At 43.7% G+C, this 20,942-nt stretch overlaps 1 protein-coding gene across 2 annotated transcripts in view; it reads left to right on the forward strand.

Moving 5' to 3' along the window:
* The window catches only part of KMO (kynurenine 3-monooxygenase), a 387,929-nt gene that overhangs the window by 31,748 nt on the left and 335,239 nt on the right, over positions 1-20,942 (forward strand). For both annotated transcript variants that reach the window (XM_069607648.1, XM_069607647.1), the window contains exon 2: positions 16,668-16,737. In XM_069607648.1, coding sequence (XP_069463749.1) covers positions 16,668-16,737 — 70 coding nt within the window. The remainder of the gene's footprint in view (positions 1-16,667; positions 16,738-20,942) is intronic.

Consider the following 20,942-nt stretch of genomic DNA (forward strand, 5'->3'; position numbering starts at 1 on the left):
ATGGGGTTAACGGCACCGGCACCTTTACCGGCACCGTTAACCCCTTACCGCCTCACTTGTAATGAGGCCCAAGGTCACGCAAAATAAAATTGATCAAAAAGTATATCTAGTAGTTAATCTTTCATACTTAAATCCATCCAAAGATTTAGGTTCAGCCCTTAACAAAGGGATGACTCCTAGCCCTACAAACACCTACGACTATTTTGTGATTAATGTTGACCTATACACTTTTTGTAGGTGTCTTTAAAACTCAAAACATTTTTGAGACCCAAACCATCTGGGAGACTGCCAAGGAGCAAAAAACAACAAAGTCAAAACTATCACCAAACACAAGATACTATTACCCTAATGTCATGACCCTCACCCAAAACCCCCTCTGGCAAACCCGTTGGCCAGGTGGAGTCAGGACTCGGGCCTCTAGAGCCTGGCATCCTCTTCAAAAGCCCTCATGGGGCCAGTCCTGGCGCCTATGGCGCCAGGCTCATACACTATGAAAAACAATGTGCTTGGGATCTACTTTATTGTATTGTCAGCCAACATGGAGGCATCCATGTTCTTAGGAACCAAGCTATGCGGTCTAGTGTTTTGGGTGTGGCAGCCTAGGGACTACTTTACCTGGACTATTTTGTTGGGGCTATTTAAACCACAGCCAACCAAGACAACATGCTTTGCGTTACTTTGCAGCTTGCAACGTGACGCTCACTGTGTCCAGCTATTCCCTCGAACCTCGAAGAAGCAGAACCTGCAAGGAGACAAAAGGAACATCATTAGCAGCAACATCTTACCTGCAGTCTTCATCTTTAAACACTCGCAGCTACTGAGAACAGCTTCCTCGAATCTGCACGCCTCCCGGACAGAACGACCTGAAAGAGGAAGATAGAGGCAACATTAAAGAAAGCAGTAGAGACATTTACAAATTAGGAACTGCTCAAAAGGCTTACCTGGCTGGTCGCCTGTCGGCTGGCACCACTCCGGACATTCCACTCGCGCTGAAGAACACCGCGACCTACAAGGAAGGAAAACACAGGTTAGCAAAGGCAAGACTTTACAACGCTGCGCATAGCACTTACTTACCGCATCATAGCACTCTTAATGCACCATCATTTACCAGCAGGGCTCAACCAAGCCAGTTCGCCGTGCTAATGCTCTGCATACCTAAGGGAGAAAAGAGAGACATTTTAAACAAAGAAAGGCATGCAGGATAGCAATAAAACTAAAGAACAGCAATAAGACCTACCTGAACAATATCAAACGGGCCGGCGTCAGTGAAGTAACTGGACCGCACTCGCCTATGAAAGACAACGCGCCCCTGCAAAGAAGGCAGGACTGAGAGCATGCCTAATTCTACCACAAGGCAGAACCTTCCCCGCAGACCACATCAGGGCAAAGCTGATAAGCATACCAGCGAGTAACCCGGCTGGGTGGCGTCCCTGTGGATACCAGGTGAGTGACTGAGCGTACACCTAATGAATCTTGAGGGTATCGACAAAGAATTTATGATTGAAGATTTATTTGCAGAACAAGACATAGACATTTTCTAAACAGAAGACCATGAACTAAAACCAAAATTCTAATTCATACCGCAATTACCATCAAACAATGCCATAGACATATTCAACAAGGTAGTCATAGAAGATTTCAGAAAGATGTATATCAACTGAACTAATGAACATCTAAAACGCAATTTCACACATGCCGAGAGAAAGGCTATCAAAGAACTGAAAAACAACAACAACATAGTCACTAAATCTGCAGATAAAGGTGGCAAGATAGTTGTTATGAACTGCTAGTCCCAAATCTGAGCTATTGCGATTAAATGAAGACTTACCAGTCATGAAACAAATATATAACAACAGTTTATTACCACTTAAGCGGATCCAGATTCATCCATGTCTGTGTACAGCCATAGAGAAGATGAGCAAAGGCATGGGGGAGCAGGCATGTTTTAAACATTTTCAGAAAATGTCATGACCCATAGAACTTACCCCTTCTGGACTTCCTGGTCCTTATTGCGCCGGGGCTTGTATTCTTTGTTACTCCCAACATGGCCGCATCAAGTGACTTGCCTCGCACCAGCTTTCACGTCGCACACGCCGCGTTCTATAAATTGGCCACACCCCCGTGCCCCCACGCGTCTCAACGCTATCATTAGGTAGTGACTTGACGTGTGTGTGCTGTTCGGCGAATCCACTATTCCTAGATCCTGGTTCCTTCTTCCTTCTTTCACCCCTTCCCTCTAATCTGCTCCTGGAATCCCCATTCTTAGCGACCGCTACCTTTTTTCCTGGACATCCTGGAACAGCAGCCTTCCCGGAACTCTGAACGCGCTCTGCAGCCGGACGAGAGTCGAGCGAGCCTATACAAGACCCAATCTGTCCACAAGAGGAATCCTCCCGCAGAACAGAGCAAGAAGCGATCCCAGGTGAGACGGGGGGAGATTTACAACAGTTTGAGACGCCCAACGACCGACACTGATACAGCTATGGAGAAAGCAGTCCAGGACCTTATGCGTGGCATGCAAGAGCTCACAACTGAAGTACAGAACTTAAAGGCTGAGAATGCTGTGTTAAGGCAGCTTGTTTTGTCTCGCGACCCCGCTAACAAGGACAGTGTGTTACTGGATGGAGTGGTATACAAATATGATAGATCGGCAAAATCCTTACGTGGATTCCTGCATTCCTGCTTGGTGCATTTTACTTTTAAGCCCTATTATTTTTCAACTTCTAGGGCGAAGGTGGGCTTCATAATCTCGCACCTCACAGGGAATGCGTTGACCAGGGCCACTCCCTTAGTCAACTCAGGGGATGCCCTCCTGGATGATTATGATGGATTCATTCAGGCACTCAAGACTATGTTCGACCGCCCCCAGAACAGGTTTTTAGTGCTCAGGAACGCTTACTTGATTTCCGACAGGGTACTCAGGATATGCTAACGTACGTTACTAGATTCAAACAACTGGCCAAGGAAGCAGATTGGTCCTCAGAAGCAAGTTTCACTCCATTTCGCAGGGGTCTAAACAAGGACATTAAGGATGAATTAGCCCGTGAGGCTCGTCCTAGTTCATTCCAGGCTCTTATGGATCTAGCCATGCAAACAGACTTCCGAATTCAGGAAAGAAAGGCTGAAAGAAGAAAAACCAAGACACCCTTTCAAAAGAATTCCCTTGAGACCTCTAAAACCGATTCTGCCCCAACCCCTGACATGGATCCGGAACCCATGCAAATCGGAGCCTTCCGTGGGCCTATTTCCCCTCAAGAAAGGATGAGAAGGATCCACACAGGCCTGTGCATGTATTGTGCCTCGGATAAACACCTTGTTAGAGAATGCCCTCTAGCCCCTCCACAGCGTTCGGGAAATGCCAGCTCCCGATCCTAGATGGAGCGAGGTGTCGGGAGAGAGATGTTTGCTCCACATCAATTCCATCCTTGAACTCTCCTGGACAAAACAGTTTGGTGATACTACAGGCCTTCCTGTCGCCCTCCAAAGACAAGACCTATACCATTCTGGCCTTGGTGGACTGCGGAGCTATGGGTTTTTTTATTGATCAAGACTGGGTTGTTAGTCATCATATCCCGTACAAGACACGAAACACTATGCAGCCGGTGGAAGCAATTGACGGAAGACCCCTCTCTTCAGGACCCATAAGCCTGCAGACTAAACAGATCCAACTTTCCATAAACCATCATCAAGAGCGGATTACATTCGACATCATTAAGTCAGCCCATTACCCCATGGTTTTGGGTATGCCCTGGTACAAAAGCACAATCCGTATATCAATTGGACAGCAGGATCATTATTTCTGGGCCCAGAGTTCTGTATGTCCCACTGTCTATCCCTGGACCCCTCCTCGATAACTCCTAAAGAACCACCAAGAGACCAAGAAACACCACTCATGGTTTCCAATATCATAAAAGTTCCAGAGGCCTATCAAGGATATGCTGATGTATTTTCTACTGCCATAGTCCAAGCCTTACCCCCTCACAGGCCCGAAGACTGTGCCATAGATACAGATCCCTCAGCTGTAATGCCCTTCGGCCGAATGTTCATTCTTTCCGAACCTGAGAAAAAGGCCCTTCGGGAATACCTAGACACCAATCTTGAAAACGGCACGATAAGACCCTCGAGATCTCCAGTGGGTGCTTTGTTGTTCTTCGTTCCCAAGAAGGATACCAAGGAACTCAGACCTTGCCTTGACTATCGAGGCTTAAACCAATGAACCCTCAAAGATCGGTACCCACTGCCCCTGATCTCAGATATCCTGGAAGCTGCGAGAGGAGCCGTAATATTCACAAAGTTGGATCTCTGGGGTGCCTACCACTTAATCTGTGTCCGGGAAGGGGACGAATGGAAAACAGCCTTTAGAACACCCTTTGGTCACTATGAGTACCTAGTCATGCCTTTTGGACTAGCCAATGCTCCCGCAGTCTTTCAGCGTTGTATGGATAGGGTGTTCTCTGATATGTTGTTCCTCTTCGTCATTGTCTATCTGGATGACACATTGATTTATTCCAAGGATCCTCTAAAACATGAAGAACATGAAAAGGCAGTACTACAACGACTTTGTGAACACAAACTGTTAGCCAAACCCGAAAAATGCTTGTTTCACGTTACTTTTGTTCACTACCTAGGTTTCATCCTTAGCCCAGAAGGAATTGGTATGGACTCTTCAAAGGTAAAGGCCATACTGGCTTGGCCCGCTCCCACATCTGTGAAACAAGTTCAATCCTTCCTGGGGCTCGCCAACTTCTGCCGGAAGTTTATTTCTACCTTTTCCAAGATCATTCAGCCGATCGTTGCTCTATTGAAGAAAGACACCCCTTTTATCTGGTCTACGCCGCAAGATAAAGCATTCCAACGATTAAAAGAGTTCACTAAAGCCCCCATCCTGACCCAGCCCGACATAAATCGCCCATTCCTAGTGGAAACAGATGCCTCTAACTAAGCCATAGGGGCAGACTTGAAACAGGAACTTGAGGATGGACTGGAACACCCCATTGCTTACCTTTCACGAACCCTGACTCCCAGCGAGACACACTATTCCGTCCTGGAGAAGGAACTGTTGGCCATCCGCCAAGCCTTCACTGAATGGCGACACCTACTTCTGGGTGCTAGATATCCAGTTCAGGTCCGCACAGACCATCGGAATCTCCAAATCCTACAGTTGTTAGAGTGCAGGAACAGTCGTCAGGCCCGTTGGGCCTACTTCTTTGCCCAGTACCAGTTTCAAATCACTCATGTTCCCGGATCACAAAACATGATTGCTGACGCATTATCTCGACGTCCTGACTACGCAGCCACTGAGGACAAGGCCTATCCTAAGATGTTTCCCCAAACTATATTTGTAGCTCAAGCAATCAACCTCCTGGAAGAAATCCGAGTGCAAACCCAGTCCTCTGACCTCTGGAAGGATATTTCAAGGAAGAATCCATGGAATCTAAGAGTCAAGGAAGAATAGCTATTCAAGGACAATGCACTGGTCATTCCTACGCAGAAATTACAACACAGGGTAATAAACCTTTGCCATGATACCCTTCACTCCGGTCATCGTGGTATAACTAACACCCTCCGTCTTATACAAAGACAGTTTTGGTGGCCTCGAATGAAGACCGACGTACAACAGTACGTCAAGGCTTGTACTGTCTGCAGTCAAAACAAATATGATAACAAGAGACCGGCGGGTCTTCTACTGCAACCGTCGCGGCCAACAAGACCATAGGAGTTTATTGCTACCGACTTCATTGTGGAATTCCCACCTTCCCGAGGGTACACGACCATCATGGTAACCATAGACTTGTTCACCCATATGGCTCTTTTTACACCTTTGTATAAACTACCATCCTCCTCAGAACTTGCTGTAATCTTCCTGGAACATATTTTCCGTCTTCATGGACTTCCTTCCAAGGTCATATCGGACCAAGGACCTCAATACGTCTCACAATTCTAGAAACATTTGTGTCGTATTCTAGGGATCCAACGCGCTCTCTCATCACCCACAAACCAACGGAGCCACGGAACGTGTAAATCAAACTCTGGAGCAATATCTTCGTTGTTTTGCCACCAAGGTTCAGGATGACTGGTCTCTCCTCATACCCCTGCCCGAGTTTGCCTACAACAATTCGATCACTCAGCACTCAAGGTCAGCCCTTTCTATTGCAGTCAAGGTTTTCACCCGTCCGTTTTACCTTCTGTTCTACCACATCCCACTCCAGTACCTACTCTCGACTCATGGATACAGACTCTCATCAACATACACAAGGAAGCCCAGGAACAATTGAAAGAGGCTCAAACACGCACTAAGCTCTATGCGGATTCCAAGAGAAGATCAGCGCCCTCTTATTCTGTTGGTTATCAAGTCTGGTTGTCCTCGAAACTATTACCGCGACATCTACGGCCAAACAAATTGGCCCCTCGGTACTATGGACCATTTTCCATAAAGGAAGTCATCAATTCTGTCTCATTCTGAATCAAGCTACCAGATTCCTGGAAGAAAATACACCCAGTCTTTCAAACTTCCCTATTGAAACCTTACATCCAATCCTCCTGAAAATCCTGCAGACCCAGTCCTGTTGTTGCGGACGATCAGATGGAATATGAAGTGTCCAGAATATGCGATTCCAGGTATAAACGGGGTCGATTTCAATACATGGTTGAATGGAAAGGATACTCTCCTAGCGAGAGAACCTGGGAACCAGTTTCTAACTTAAATACCCCTCGACTGCTTAGAAGATTCCATCTCATACACCCGGGCAAACCTGGTGGAACAGGTCTTCGGAGGAGGCATGCTGTCATGACCCATAAAACTTGCCCCTTCTGGACTTCCTGGTCCTTATCGCGCCGGGGCTTGTATTCTTTGTTACTCCCAACATGGCCGCATCAATCGACTTGCCTCGCACCAGCTTTCACGTCGCACACGGCGCGTTAAAATAAATTGGCTAGGCCCCCGCTATCATTAGGTAGTGACTTGACGTGTGTGTGCTGTTCGGCGAATCCACTATTCCTAGAGCCTGGTTCCTTCTTCCTTCCTTCACCCCTTCCCTCTAATCTGCTCCTGGAATCCCCATTCTTAGCGACCACTACCTTTTTTCCTGGACATCCTGGAACAGCGGCCTTTCCGGAACTCTGAACGTGCTCTGCAGCCGGACGAGACTCGAGCGAGCCTATACAAGACCCGATCCGTCCACAAGAAGAATCCTCCCGCGGAACAAAGCAAGAAGCGATCCCAGGTGAGACGGGGGGAGATTTACGACAGAAAAGTCCAAATTCGTTCCAGTTCACTGTGTGCTCACAGTTCATGACCTGTGAAACGTGGGCATTTTGCTATGGCAACATGTTCTGCAGTACTCTGCATCATCCCTCAGACAATTTACTGTCTGGGAACAGAGCAGAGTAGGGTGTAGGATTATATCTTGTTCCTAGCACAAGGTAACATTCCTCACACTCCATTATCTATATGTTGCTTCTAACTAAAAGGTCAGTCTGCATTTCGACTTGGTAGTTCAGGCTTTCAGAAATACACATGGCAAGAATTGTGCTCCTTTTAATAATTTGTATTTGTATTTATTTTATTTGTATTACGCACCTTGCCCTGGGGCATCTGGGCGCATAATAGAAGGTAATGGTTACATACAATCAAAACAGCCTTCTGTGAGGAAAGGACCAAACATGGTAATACAAAAGCAGTTTACGGAGCTAAATAGATAAGCAGAGTATACAGAGAACCAACCAATAGTGAGGTTACAAGAGATTCCTTGGCGTATTTGATATACTAAAGCATTTACCAACAGAAGAGGCTATATGTGCAATGCATTTTGGTGTGAAGGATAGTGGTGTGAAGGTCAAGCATTCCCATTAGGTTTAGGAAGAAGAGGCCGAGGCGTCAAGTCTGTGAAGCCAAAATTTGGTTTTGCTCTTCAAGGAGTGGGCAGATGGCTCTGTTCGGAGAGTGGTGGGTAGGGTGTTCCAGAGTTTGGACGCGAGGACTGGGAAGCTAGATCCCCCGGCTGGCTGAAGCTTGTAACTAGGTATAGTCAGAGTGTGTACATGGGCAGATCTCAGCAGTCTGATTGCTGTGTGTCACGTGAACCGATTGGTCAAGTATGCAGGTGCCAAGTTGTTCAGAGCCTTGTGTGTTAATGCAAGGGTTTAGAGTGATATGCGATGTGCAACAGGGAGCCAGTGTAGATTGCATCTTGTGTCGGAGATATGAAATATCCTCGGAACGTTGAGGGCTGCCCTGATGGCATTATTTTGAGTGACCTGTAACTTATCCATGTTTCTTTGGCTAGTCCCTAAATATAGGGCGTTACAGTAATCGATTTTGGACAAGATAAGCGTTCTGGCGAGTATAATGCAGTTGCCAGTTGTCAGAAAGGGTCTGCAGGCAGTGATGAGTTTGCAGGTATAGGCAGAGGCCGAAACTACAGCATTAGTTTGTCTGTTGAGAGATAGTGTTGAGTCTAGGTAAATGCCAAGTGTTTTAGTATCATTAGACACTATTTCCGTCAATCGTGAACGATTTGTAGGCTGAGTCAAGTTTAGTGAGTTTGGAAGGGGAGCCTAGGACAAGAAGATCAGTCTTTTCATCATTAAGGCAGAAACCATGATGCGCCATCCAGGCCTGGATGACAGTGTAAATTGTATTAAGTACTTTAGAGTCTGTTGCATAGTCGCCTTTGATAGGGATGAGTATCCGGGTGTCGTCAGCATAGTTAGTGTAAGAGACACCCAGATTGTCAAGCACGTCAAAGAGCAGCTTAGTGAACTTATTATACAATGTGAGAGATGCACAAGAATCTTGTGGGACTCCGCATGGTACAGGAGCTGGTTCAGCTGAGGCAGTAGGAGAAAAAACCCTCATGGTTCTATTGGCCAGGATGGAGCTAATCATCTAGTCGCAGAATTAGCCTCAGAAAGTCAGGAGTCAGGAAGCCACGTAAACTATACTGATTATCTACGTTCGTGCCAGCTCTTCAATGCCCTAAGTTAAAGACCAACAATGTGCTCAGCATTTCTCGCATTTCTGTGCAAAGACCTGTTAAGAGCTTTCCAAGCTGTGAACTTTAACTGTATGTGTAGTGAAAACCTGAAAAGTGAGCAAAATGCTCCAGATGAAGTTTGGATGATGCAATTCAATGTGTGCGCTTAGGCCAACACAACATAATACAGAATGGATGTACTTTTACAAACCCTACTATTGGCCTAAGCCAACACATTGAGGTCATACATCATCATCATAATCATCAGAGACATATATATTGCTAGCCATAAACTGTTTGATCGCCACATTCTGCATGATCAAGGCATTAGTCATATTAACAGGAGGATGTGGACCAGGTTTCGATTTAATCAAAGATCTAGAACAGCAATTACCTAGCAGAGAACCGAGAACAGGCAAGCATTGTATACAGCAACAGCAGAACAGGATGGCCCCAATGATAATAGCGAGGGCTGAGAATATTTTCCAACCCCAAGTTCTAAGTCTGGTCCAAGCCCATGTTCCAATGTGCCAATATCCTTTAGGGACGTGAACTACACAGCTCAACGTATGTAACTTTTTGATAGCTGGAAACACAGTAGGGGAGGTGTCGGGTACGGAAACGCAACACGCGGACCCGACCATTTTGCATTCACCACCACGCTCAGCTAACAATATGTCTAAAACCAACCTATTCTTAAGAGCAACTAACCTAACGGCTCTTTGTTCTAATGTCATGTTAAACAGTATGTCAGTTGTTTCATTGATAGTGTTATCTAACACTCTAGCCAATCTTCTAATATCTCTAGAGTTTAGTAATTGACCCCAAAAAGGAACCTTGGATTTTGCTATGTCCCATAGTACCTGAAGAGGTGTGTCATCATCGATCCCCCTCCTAGGGCGAGGTTTCAGTATTTCTGCAGTTGACGTGACAAACCCTGCAATAGTATCCTCAGATAACAAGTTCCTTTCCAATCTTTAGGTAACCATGGATAAGCTTCCTTGCCACAGACAAAGCAAATGGATCGCCCAATGTATAAGGGCCTATTCTTGTTTATCAAAACAGCAGCGTTCACACATTTGTCAAACATGCCCATATATCGGGAACCTTCTTTATGTAAACAGAATGGTACTGTGTCAGGATCATGATTAATGGTTTAGGATGGTGGATTCACTTCCCTATTTCCTACTGGTGACATTCGAAATTAGATCATAGATTGATAGGGTCTAGAACTCTTATCGGTATTTTTGGTGGAGGCAGTATTGGTGTGCTTTTATTTGCAAAGACAGAACGTCCTAGGGGTAACAAGACTAGTCGGTCAAATTCATTAATGTTTGTCCCATCGAACATTCCCACTGACACTATCGTTCCATTTCCCAAAGAATAGAGGTCTAAACGATGCATAGTGAGAAGTTGAGAGCGGAAGTGGATATATGTACCAACCTAATCCTTTCTCACTGTGTTGTGGTAGATGAGAACATACCCAACAGTTAGTTTTGTTCAGACTCGCATGAGTGGCATTCATGATCTGTGTGAGTGTGTTGTTATGATATCCTTCTCTGTTTTCGAGATCAAGAGGACGAATAGTATGCGAGTGTACATGGAAAGGAGACAAAGTGACCGTACTGATGGTAGGCAGTAATATACTAAGTAGATGTGAACTCTCCAAATACTATAACACAGGTTTCAATGTGATTACTACACATACTGTAATTGCCATTATTATAAACCTGTCCCTTGTGGACCATAGCCCTTTAGATACGGGCTCTCCAGTGGTAATGCTTTCCATGTCCTCTTTTCTATTTGCCCCAAATATAGGCATAGTTTTCAGTGTCCATTAAGAAGCCTCACTGAAACAGGCTCTATAAGTTCATCCGTGGGTAGCACTTGACCACATGGCCGATCTTGCATGCAGTCTTCTAACCCTGCCCCCCTCTGCAACTCCTTGAAGCGTCTTTAGGGGGATTGGAGGGAAGGTCGTTGGTTTCTTGTGGGTGCAGTAATCATACTACACTTTCCTGTTCACAAAAATGTCATACAGTAGCTATTTCCGTGCTCGAAGATTGTACCTTGTTGCTCCAGGTAACAGAGTGGTACGTGACCGAAGGATAAATATCTGAAGAAGGTGATGAATTCTCAACTTGTTTGGGCTAAAAATTATGCTCAGGAGCAGAATGGGTGCCCTCACTGAAAGGCACCCACTTGGTTTCAAGATCATCAACCCCCTCCTTAACCCACCTCTTGTAGGGCAAAGGCAAGGGCACTTGTTTCAGGTGCGCCGCATGTATCCAATGTTTCTTTCCTTTGACTCGAACATCCGTCTGAGTAGCCAGCAGCACCTGATAGGGACCCTTCCAGCGAACTGCAAGACTCGATTTCCTCTGAAAGTCCTTGATCAGCACAAAGTCACCACTACTCTGGGTAATCTTGCAGCATGACTTTTGCAGTGGATATGACAGTGTTATCCTTCAAAGGGAAAGCCACCCATTTACTGAATGCACATGTTACTACTAACACATATTTGTAGTTTTGGCATCGCTCCATCTCAATGAAGTCAAAGGGAATCACTTCATACGGCATGGAGGGAGGTCCAAAATGTCCCTTAGGTGCTGGTGTCCCCTTACCAATGTTGTGACGTAAACAAATCGTACAGTTCTGAACTATTCATTCTGCGTCTTTGGGAATGTTGTCATTATTCCATTGGGTCTAAATATTTACAAATACTATTCACACTGATGTGGGCTGGCCCATGTGTCATAGTAACTACAGCTGTTACATATGCATTGGGCAACATCCACCTCTCTTTCTCGTGGTCAACCCAACAATCCTCATTATCCACCCATGCAAGTCCATAACCCCAAAGTTGAATCTCCTCTTTTATGGCTTCAGCCTGAATGTCCTTCACAGTGCTAACACCCTCCTCCATCATCCACGTTTCAGCAACCCAGCTAGCAGAATACAACACATACATTTTTAGATTGTGGGTCAGTGGTAGTTTGTTTTGCTATTTTGTCTGCAAATGCATTTCCTTTCCCATGCCGTCAGTCACCCTCTGGTGTGCTGTGCATTTCATTATTGCTAGTTGTTTAGGAAGAGGCAGTGCGGATAACAATTGCACTATTAAGGGATCATGTTCAATCTTCGTACCATCAGATGTCAAGAATCCTCTCTGTGGCCTGGGCAGAGTTGTGAGGAATTCTCCTGCTTTCGATAATGGTGTCTAAGGTGGTGATTGCATAGGCAGCAATAGAAGTGCGATCAGGCAGTTTGAAACAAGAACCATCACAAAATAGCTCTCCATCAGGGGATGTCAATGGTGTATCATTCAAATAAATTCTGCCTTTGGTGTCATGCTCAGTAACATATAGGCAATCATGGGATGCATCATTCATGCCGTAATCGTTCAGAGGTGGCAAAAGTTCAGCCGGAATCAAAGAACAGCATCTCTTAAGTTTGTTGTCAGGTGCAAATAGGATCAACTCTTACCTCGTGAGTCGGACAATGTGAGATGCTGAGTTTGTGTTCTATTTAATAGAATATCTACTGAGTGAGGTACCATCACAGTTGAGGAGTGACCCAAAACCATACCTTCACTTTGTTTCACTGAGGCGGCGGCAGCAGCAGATGCAGCTCTAAGACATTTTGGCAAAGCGCATGCAACAGGGTCTAAAGTGGATGAAAAATAGCCGCATGGTCTGTTTCTTCCTCCATGTTCCGGTGTCAAAACAGCTAAAGCGCATCCGTTTCTTTCATGCACAAATAGGACAAACTCCTTATTATAATTTGGTGTGCCCAATAATGGCGCGGAACATAATGCCGTTTTGAGCAGATCAAAAGCGTCCTGACAATCCGTATCCTAAGTCAGCAGTAAAACTACATCCTTCCCTTGTCAATGCCAACATTGGCTTAATTCAAAGTGAAATATTCGGAATCCATTGTCTAAAATACAAAGCCATTCTGAAAAAAGCCCTAACCACTTTCTGCGTATTTGGTACAGTCATGCCAGAGATGCTTTGTATCCTTTCAGGCGCAAGGCGCCTACCCATCTTCGACAGGAGATAACCTAAGTAGTAGGCTACCTCCTGTTGACAATATTGGAACTTTTTCAAAGATGCCTTATGGCCATGGTTAGCTAGATGCTTCAACAATAAAATAGTGCCCTCTTTGCAAGCGCTCTCTGAATCTGCAGCAATAAGCAGGTCAAGAATGTACTGTATCAGTGTGCAAGTAGAAGGCAAATCAAGCATTTCAAGTTGTTCCTTGAGGACCCTGCTGTAAATGCTAGGACTCTCAGTGTAACCTTGCAGTATTTGTGTGAAAGAGTGTACTCCAAGGGAAAATGCAAACAAATATCTACTGTCTGGGTGAATGGGTATGCTGAAAAATGCATTCTTCAAATCGATGACAGAAAAATGCATAGCCGTAGCAGGAATCACAGTCAAAATGGTAGTGATGTCAGGGACAATGGGAAACTGTGGTGCTACTACCTTATTAATCGCGCGAAGATCAATAACAAAATGATAGGCATTGTCACCTTTCTTATAAACAGGCAAGACAGGACTATTACATATTCTAACATAAATCTCTTAAATAGCACCTTGATGCATTAAATCAGAAACAATACTTTTAAGTGCTTGTTTGCCCTCAACAGAAACTTTGTATTGTGTAATGCATGGTAACGTAATACCGGATTTTAACAGTATGCGCACTGGTTTGACATTTAGTATCCCCACATTGTTGTCGTTTACTGCCCATAAATGCGTAAGCGCCTGGTGCAATTCACTCGGTAAAGGCAAAGCCATATATTGTGAGGTGGAATTCAGCTGGGGAGAAATAGTCAAGTACACGCCATCTGGCGAGCAGTAGATTACTATGTGCAATTTCTTCAACAAATTTAACCCCAGCAGATTTTCACTGCAATTTGTAGTCAATATAAATGGACATGAGTCAGTGAATGGCCCCAAAGCTATTGGCATCGGTCGAGAAACCAAACTCACTACTGGAGTACCAGAAAACCCTACTGATACATTGTTCTGCCCTGACAGGGGAATATCTGGAACCCGCAGATGGTCAATGGATCACTTCTGAGCTCCTGGGTTCACCAAAAAATGATGCTCTCTATTCCCGACTTTCATCTCTACGTAGGGTCCTTTCTGATCTACAGGGATACTTTCTGATCTACAGGGATATAAGTAGGTTCCTGACCCTGCTTCGAGCAGTCCTAGTGAAATAGAAATATGTGTAGTGGTGTCAAAACTGTTTGTATTCCCAGTGCTCTGTTGTTGCCCCCCCTGATTACCTGTATTATTATCATGTTGTTGGTTTTAAGCAAACTGATTCCTATTCGGTCCCTGCACGCCATTGTTGCCTCTGGGTCTTCTACTGAGCGTACAATTCGCTCTCTGCAGGAAGATCGGACACTGTGCCCCCCAGTGGCCCTCTTGCTTACAATAAGCACATTGGTTCATATTAACAGGCCCTATTTATGGGACAAACTGTCCTCTCGGTTGTGTATTCCCACCCTGTGGTGGTGGAACAGATGGAGTGGATGCAATGGATAGAGCGGATGGAAAGGACTGAGTGGATGGAATAGATGGATTGGCGGAAGACACGGAGTGGATCGAATGAATAGGAAGGATGGAACGGATTGAACACATTAAACAGATGGGAAGGATGAAATGGGTCTACAGAAAGGATGGAGTAGATCATGTGGATGAAGGGTCAAGTGGATGGAATGTATAGAAGGACTAGTAGATTAAATGGATGTAACAGACGAAATGGATGAACAGACGAAGTGGAATGAACCGACAGGGTAAATAAAACAGATAGAATAGATGGTACAGATGAAATGCTTAATCTCAAGCGCTTTACTGATAACCACCATATGACACTACCCTGCTTACTCTCTCCTATAAACCACCACTCAACTAGAACACAGCGATACTATGACACATTCTGTATAGCTGTTCTCATACTAACACCCGCCACATACTCCCCATCATCCTAATTAAACACAGCTAGCTGAGCACACACTGCTAGCTTAAGCGTCTCCTCGGGTCTAACGCAGCCAGAAATCTGTCTGGGTGTCCTCCCTCCAGAATGAACACATACAACTGACCGCCCCACCACCACACCTACCGCTAAGAAGCAACCTACCAGCGCTTTGAGATCATACCAATGATACATAAGGCGCTATATAAATGGCAAGTAACATAACATAACATAACATTAAGAGCAGGTGGTTGACGGTAATGGAGATGGCAGCTATGTGGCCAGTATGCCACCAAGATCGACCAATAAGGAGTGACAGCCTGATTTGTAACATCTTTTAAAGAAGCTATTGTGTCTCTCCAGTTCAACTTCAAATTTAGCAACCCACACTGAGCTAGGTCTGAGTTACCTCGAGGATTGCCTATCTCTGAACCAGCTTTGGCTGCAAATTTGGTCGAATCCAATGGCAACACTAAGCCAACTTATTATGAAAGAGATTATAACCAAGAACGGTTCCAGTAGGATGCCCTTGCTGCAATACATTCGAAAATGTTGAATAAATATCAATGCACAATCACTGTTGACTCCAACCTGTATCCTGTACACAAGGCAAGACCTTAAAGCATGCTCAATTTGTTTTGTTCGGAGATCGAGAGTCTAGAGAGTTTTAAACTTTTAATCTTAGACATATTGGGCCTCATTACGAGTTGGGCGGTATTCCGGTGGTAAATCTGCTGGGATAAAACCCAACAGAATTACTGTTACTGCCACTTGGTATGCAGATTTACAGCTGGATTGCAAGTCATGGTGGTGGTGTTAGCACCCATTAATTTGCAGTCTATGGAACTGCATGGACGATTTTGGGTGGCGGAAAGTGGGAGGATTTACCTCCAGCATAGTGCACCTATTAATTGCATACCATTGAAAGCCATAACTGCAATATGACTAGGGCAGTGTGATGATACTAGTTGTCCACTGTGTTCTGAAGAAAACGAAGACCTGTTGCATTTTATATTGTTCTGCCGTCCATTGGTCCTTAAACGGGCTGGATTTGTACAGTGTCGTCCAGCCCTATGTTACCTATTAACAGCTAATTCACCTCGCATTGCTTGGGCAACAGTTTCAAACCCTAGACAGGCTTTTAAAATAAGAAATGATCATTTTGCATTATAACAATTTTTAATTGCTTCTTGTTGGTCTCTAACCTATTTCGTACTGTGTTTCTGTGTCTGATTTCATGGGATGCTTGCTTTGTATTCCAGTTTTTTTGTAATTAAATGTATAACCTGCTCTATGCATTGTATTGGATTATGGGATATTTACTCCGCAATAAGCAAAATTGACTGACTGATATCACATAAGGGATTCACAATTGGGCACAAAATGACATCAATTGGGACATCAGTGAGGGACGCTGAGTTAAGATGGTCATCACTTCGCACAGCTGCAGAATTTCAAGGGTTTTGTTGGATTAAATCTGATCACCTTAACCAAAGTTATTTCACTGAATATACATATATATATGTGTATATAGACTTATAACTATGTGTGATGTCTGGCAATAAATGTAGCTCCCAGCAAAATCATCCCCCATCCTCTAACAACATCTTTTTCAAATGTTCTTAATAAAGATGTACCCAAGTCAGTGGTAAATGCATTCCAATTCAGAAACACTTATGGACATGTTTGCTGTTGTTGCAGGTGGGTGCTTTAAATGCTTGTTTCTTCGCAAAGAAGGGCTTCACTGTGGATCTCTTTGAAGCAAGAGAAGGTAAGAGTGAATGAAGGGCTACAGAAGCTTATGTTTGTTTGTCACCTGCCCCCCTTCCCCCGCACCAACCCTGCCATAGTGTCAGTTCATGCAAAACATGTATAAGAATTCAATTTTAAAGTTCAAACACTCATGCCTAATTTGATTACAGTTAAAAATATTCCTGAAAGACATGCCTGACTAGTTTTGCAGGATCACAATGTGAATTAACAAGTTGGTCATTCATCAATGTATTGTATGTATTGACTATCCCTTCCCCATTGCTATAAAGGTCCATAGTCTGAGATATGAGTGTGTGGCTGGGGGCAGGCATGGCACAGGAGTCGGGGTTACTATTTTTATAAAGTGTTATATTCATTTGGGGTGGATGGGCTGGAAAGGAAATGCCTGCTAATACCATACAATAATTCACTGGTGTACATACAACATCGGAGCTTTCACTTTCTTTTTTGCATTTTTATTTTTACTTCAAAGGCGAATTCTTATACATTTTATTGATATTGCTGTTGTAGTTTAAATGCATACTAATTTCGCAATTGCTTTTACAGCTTCATTCTTTAAAACCAATTTGAAACATCGATGAATTTGAGTTACACGAAAATATCCAATAGTGTCACAAGGGATCAATACACACAAATATGGAAACATTGTTCCTTCTGGACCTGTGAACACGCTCTTTCGCAATGTGTGCTCTAAAGAAAGAACGATTTCACAGCGTTAAGTTAATATCAACGCTTTATTGACCCTGGTTTGACTTGATGCCAATCCATTCCAAAGGTCTCGTATGCTGTTTTTTTTTAATTATTATTTTGGAATAGACATATCACATGCAATTTCTAAGACTTTGCAGTCATCCATTGTCCGGTGTCAGATTGTGCACAGGGATGGGAACAAAAAATGGTATACTTTATTTTCTAAAAAGAAAATCTGTATCACGCTGTCATGCAATACCTATGTATTCTTTCCTCTTTTTGTATTGTTGCTCTCAAAACCTCATTATGAAAAAAGCATGGAAACTGTGTGTGCCTTAACATGGTGATCATGATGGCATGAGCTCTTTTAAGCCATTTTGTAGATATTATGAACATGTTTGTTTTACCTTCTAACAAAATGAATAACACATTTAAAAGGTTAAGCATTCTTTTTGCAGTACAATGTTTATTTTCCATTATTTTTATGGTTTTTATATACGTCTGCTTAGTTGATAAAAAAAAAATTAGCCGGGAAGATGTAGCTTGGGCAAATGTTCTGTATTTCTAAAAACAAAAATACAAATTTCTGCCTTTAGTCGGGTCTCAATCAGGGGTGGACTGGCCTTTAGGGAACTCTGGAGATTTCCCGGTGGGCCTCTGCACCCTGGGCCTCTTTTCTGTGGTATTTCCAAATTTTCTCATAGGAAAAGCATTGGGCTTGCTGAAAATGTGTCATATAGGGCCACTTTGAACTTTATTTCCAGGGCCTCTTTTGGTCCGCAGTAATTATTTCCAGGGCCTCTTTTAGTTCCCAGTCCAGCCCTGGTCTCAATTGCCCCAACCTTTTCTTAACTATAAATCAATCAAAATCACGTAAAACAGAAACAATTATCTTAAATGGGTGCACCTCCCATGTTATCCATTTATCGTATAAGAGTGAAAACAAAATGATTGTGAGGCAGTGACGCAAAGTCTGTTCTTGCATGTTTGTGCCTGTTAAGGCCCACAGGCAGGCTCTTCATAGCTCAATGAGAGCACTCATTTGACCTAGTTGCAGAAGTGTATTGTTATCAAATTCAGGAAGATTCATTATTTGCTGTGCCAACTGCCATGAGCGCCCCACCCCTCTCCTCTCACTTTTCCCGCATCTTAAATACATATGTGTATTAAGCTCTGCGAGATCTACTAAATGTTGTCACAGCCTGGTCAGTCAAGCAGTTGGGTTAGTGCGCTGCAAACTGCTTTGGTTCGGAGCTCTATGGATACTTCTCAAGACATCTAAGCCACTGCTCAAAAACATGGGAAGTATTAGCTTCCTTACTAAGTCCATGCCCAGGCTGATACCCTTACCGGCTTTGCTTCTTTACTCTGTGGGGACATGGCCGTGTTACTCAGGCACAGCCAATGCTGTACCATTGAGAGTAGCTATAAGAACATAATCACTTTTTAACCGCACATTAGAAAGTACATCCTAGAGGCCCATTATGTTAACAATGGAACATTACAAAGGAGTGTGGGAGCACCTCTACTGAGAACGAACATGGGTCAAATACCCTGCTCTATGGAATTTCTTCCGCTCAGTAGAGCATACAATCACGTTTTAGCTCGGTGCACCCTTTACAGAGGAGAAATATTCATTTGCGCATCCGTCTGGTCCCACCCACAAGGGTAGTCCAGCAACGAAATGCTTGCCAATTCTCTTCTGAACAAAAGTACCATCAGCAACCACCGACACGTGTTTCGGCCTTGTTGGGCTTCCTCAGTGAGGGGAAACTGAGCTCAACTACTGCCTTAAAAATATTGAGCCAGCTGAGGCCTCTGTTGTCAGAGGCTTGTAGTGGTGTCAGTGCTTGAGCCACTATTGGAGCTAAAATCGACTATTGCAGCGTCTTGTATCCGTGGTCTAGTGAATACATTATACAATGCCTAAAAGTTCCCCTAAATGCAGCATTTCGCATTGTGTTCAACACCACTAAACGAGACCACATATAATTAGCAATCAGTCTGCTGCATTGAAATCCAGAATAAATCTTACTTTTCTCATTTTATCTTACGCAGCCCTCAATGGCTGAGCTCCCATTTATCTGAAGCATCGTTTTTGTTGTACCCATCCCTAAGACCTCAACGTGCAATTATTAGACATACAGTGACTATCCTTGGGTTCCACAAAAGCAGGGCTTTTGGAAGATCACGCTTTGTATTGGCGGCAACATTGTTGAATAGTTTACCTGATGACATCTGTGAAAAAGCAGATCGCTTTCAATTTAGCAAAAAGTGTAAAATATATTTATTTAGTAATGTATAGCCGGCTCAGAGCTTTTTTATTTATTTATTGTTTTGGTTTGTTTAAACCTTTACAAAATAACTTAAAACATTCTTGTTAAATTAGATACATACAATCATATAACCGAAAATAAAGAATAAAAATAACTTCTATATCACAATTCAATCTCACTGTACATCAGTTTCTATTTGTTACATAAAAAGCAAAGAAAATATCTTGTTTATTGTATAGTGGTTTGTGTGCTCAGCTACCCAATACGTGGTTGTGCCATTCGTTGATGGTATCATATATCATATCATATATCAATCCCCTGATTATTCAGTTTACGGAATATTGATCCTGAACTATCTCCATCTATTATGTGACGTTGAACAATAGTATAATGTTACAAGCAAGGATGTTTGATTCCCACGAGTCAACCACCTGCGCATCGCTTCTCATTCTGAACAGTACAGCTCTACTAGTTTTCATAAAAGTGACTCTTTTCTGTGGGGTTCTATTCAGACGCGTTCCAAAACCAGATTAAAATCTCCACATGACAAGGAGAGTTGATCAACCAGAAAGTTCTTAACATGCAAACAGAACTTTGGACTTAACAAATATGCCCAAAACGGAGTTCATTGTCAGGGTAGCAATGGCCTTCGGGATGATTAGACTTAATCACATTTATTAGATATGATATGATTGGCATATTTAAGAATAGCCACTCCTGAGCATGGTGATGTCAGGTTAGTAAATCTCAAGGCTTCTCAAGATTGTTCAAACTGTGCCATGATCCTGGGAATGAGAGGTAGATGGATCTTAAAATAGATGAGGTTTTGGATTGTTTGGGATTGGCAGGAATCTTGTTTAATGGTGTTAGCTGTTAGTGTGGCGTAATGTTTTCTGCCTATTGGTTGTTTTATGCTCATCCTTTCTTTGGTGTGACAGCTGCTCATCAGTTCGACAATTTCACATTTCACTGTTTGACTGATGGGGGAAAAGGTGGGTTTGATTGCGAGAAGTCCTTGGGGTAGAATTTCCCTTAAGTCACCTATCCTGACCTCCCCATTTCTATTGAGGTTAGTAAGTCAGAGGAAGAGAGGAAGGTGGCTTGGGCATAGTTCCGGAGGCAGGTTAGTACTGTATTTGCCAACTGCACGAGGGGCCAGTTTGGTCACCAAAGGCAGAGGAAGGTTGTGCAAGCTGCGATTGCTGGATCATCCAATCAGGCTGCTGGGAACGTGGGC

This window comes from Ambystoma mexicanum, chromosome 4q, assembly GCF_040938575.1.
Source record: "Ambystoma mexicanum isolate Mex_15411 chromosome 4q, UKY_AmexF1_1, whole genome shotgun sequence".
Lineage (NCBI taxonomy): Eukaryota > Metazoa > Chordata > Amphibia > Caudata > Ambystomatidae > Ambystoma > Ambystoma mexicanum.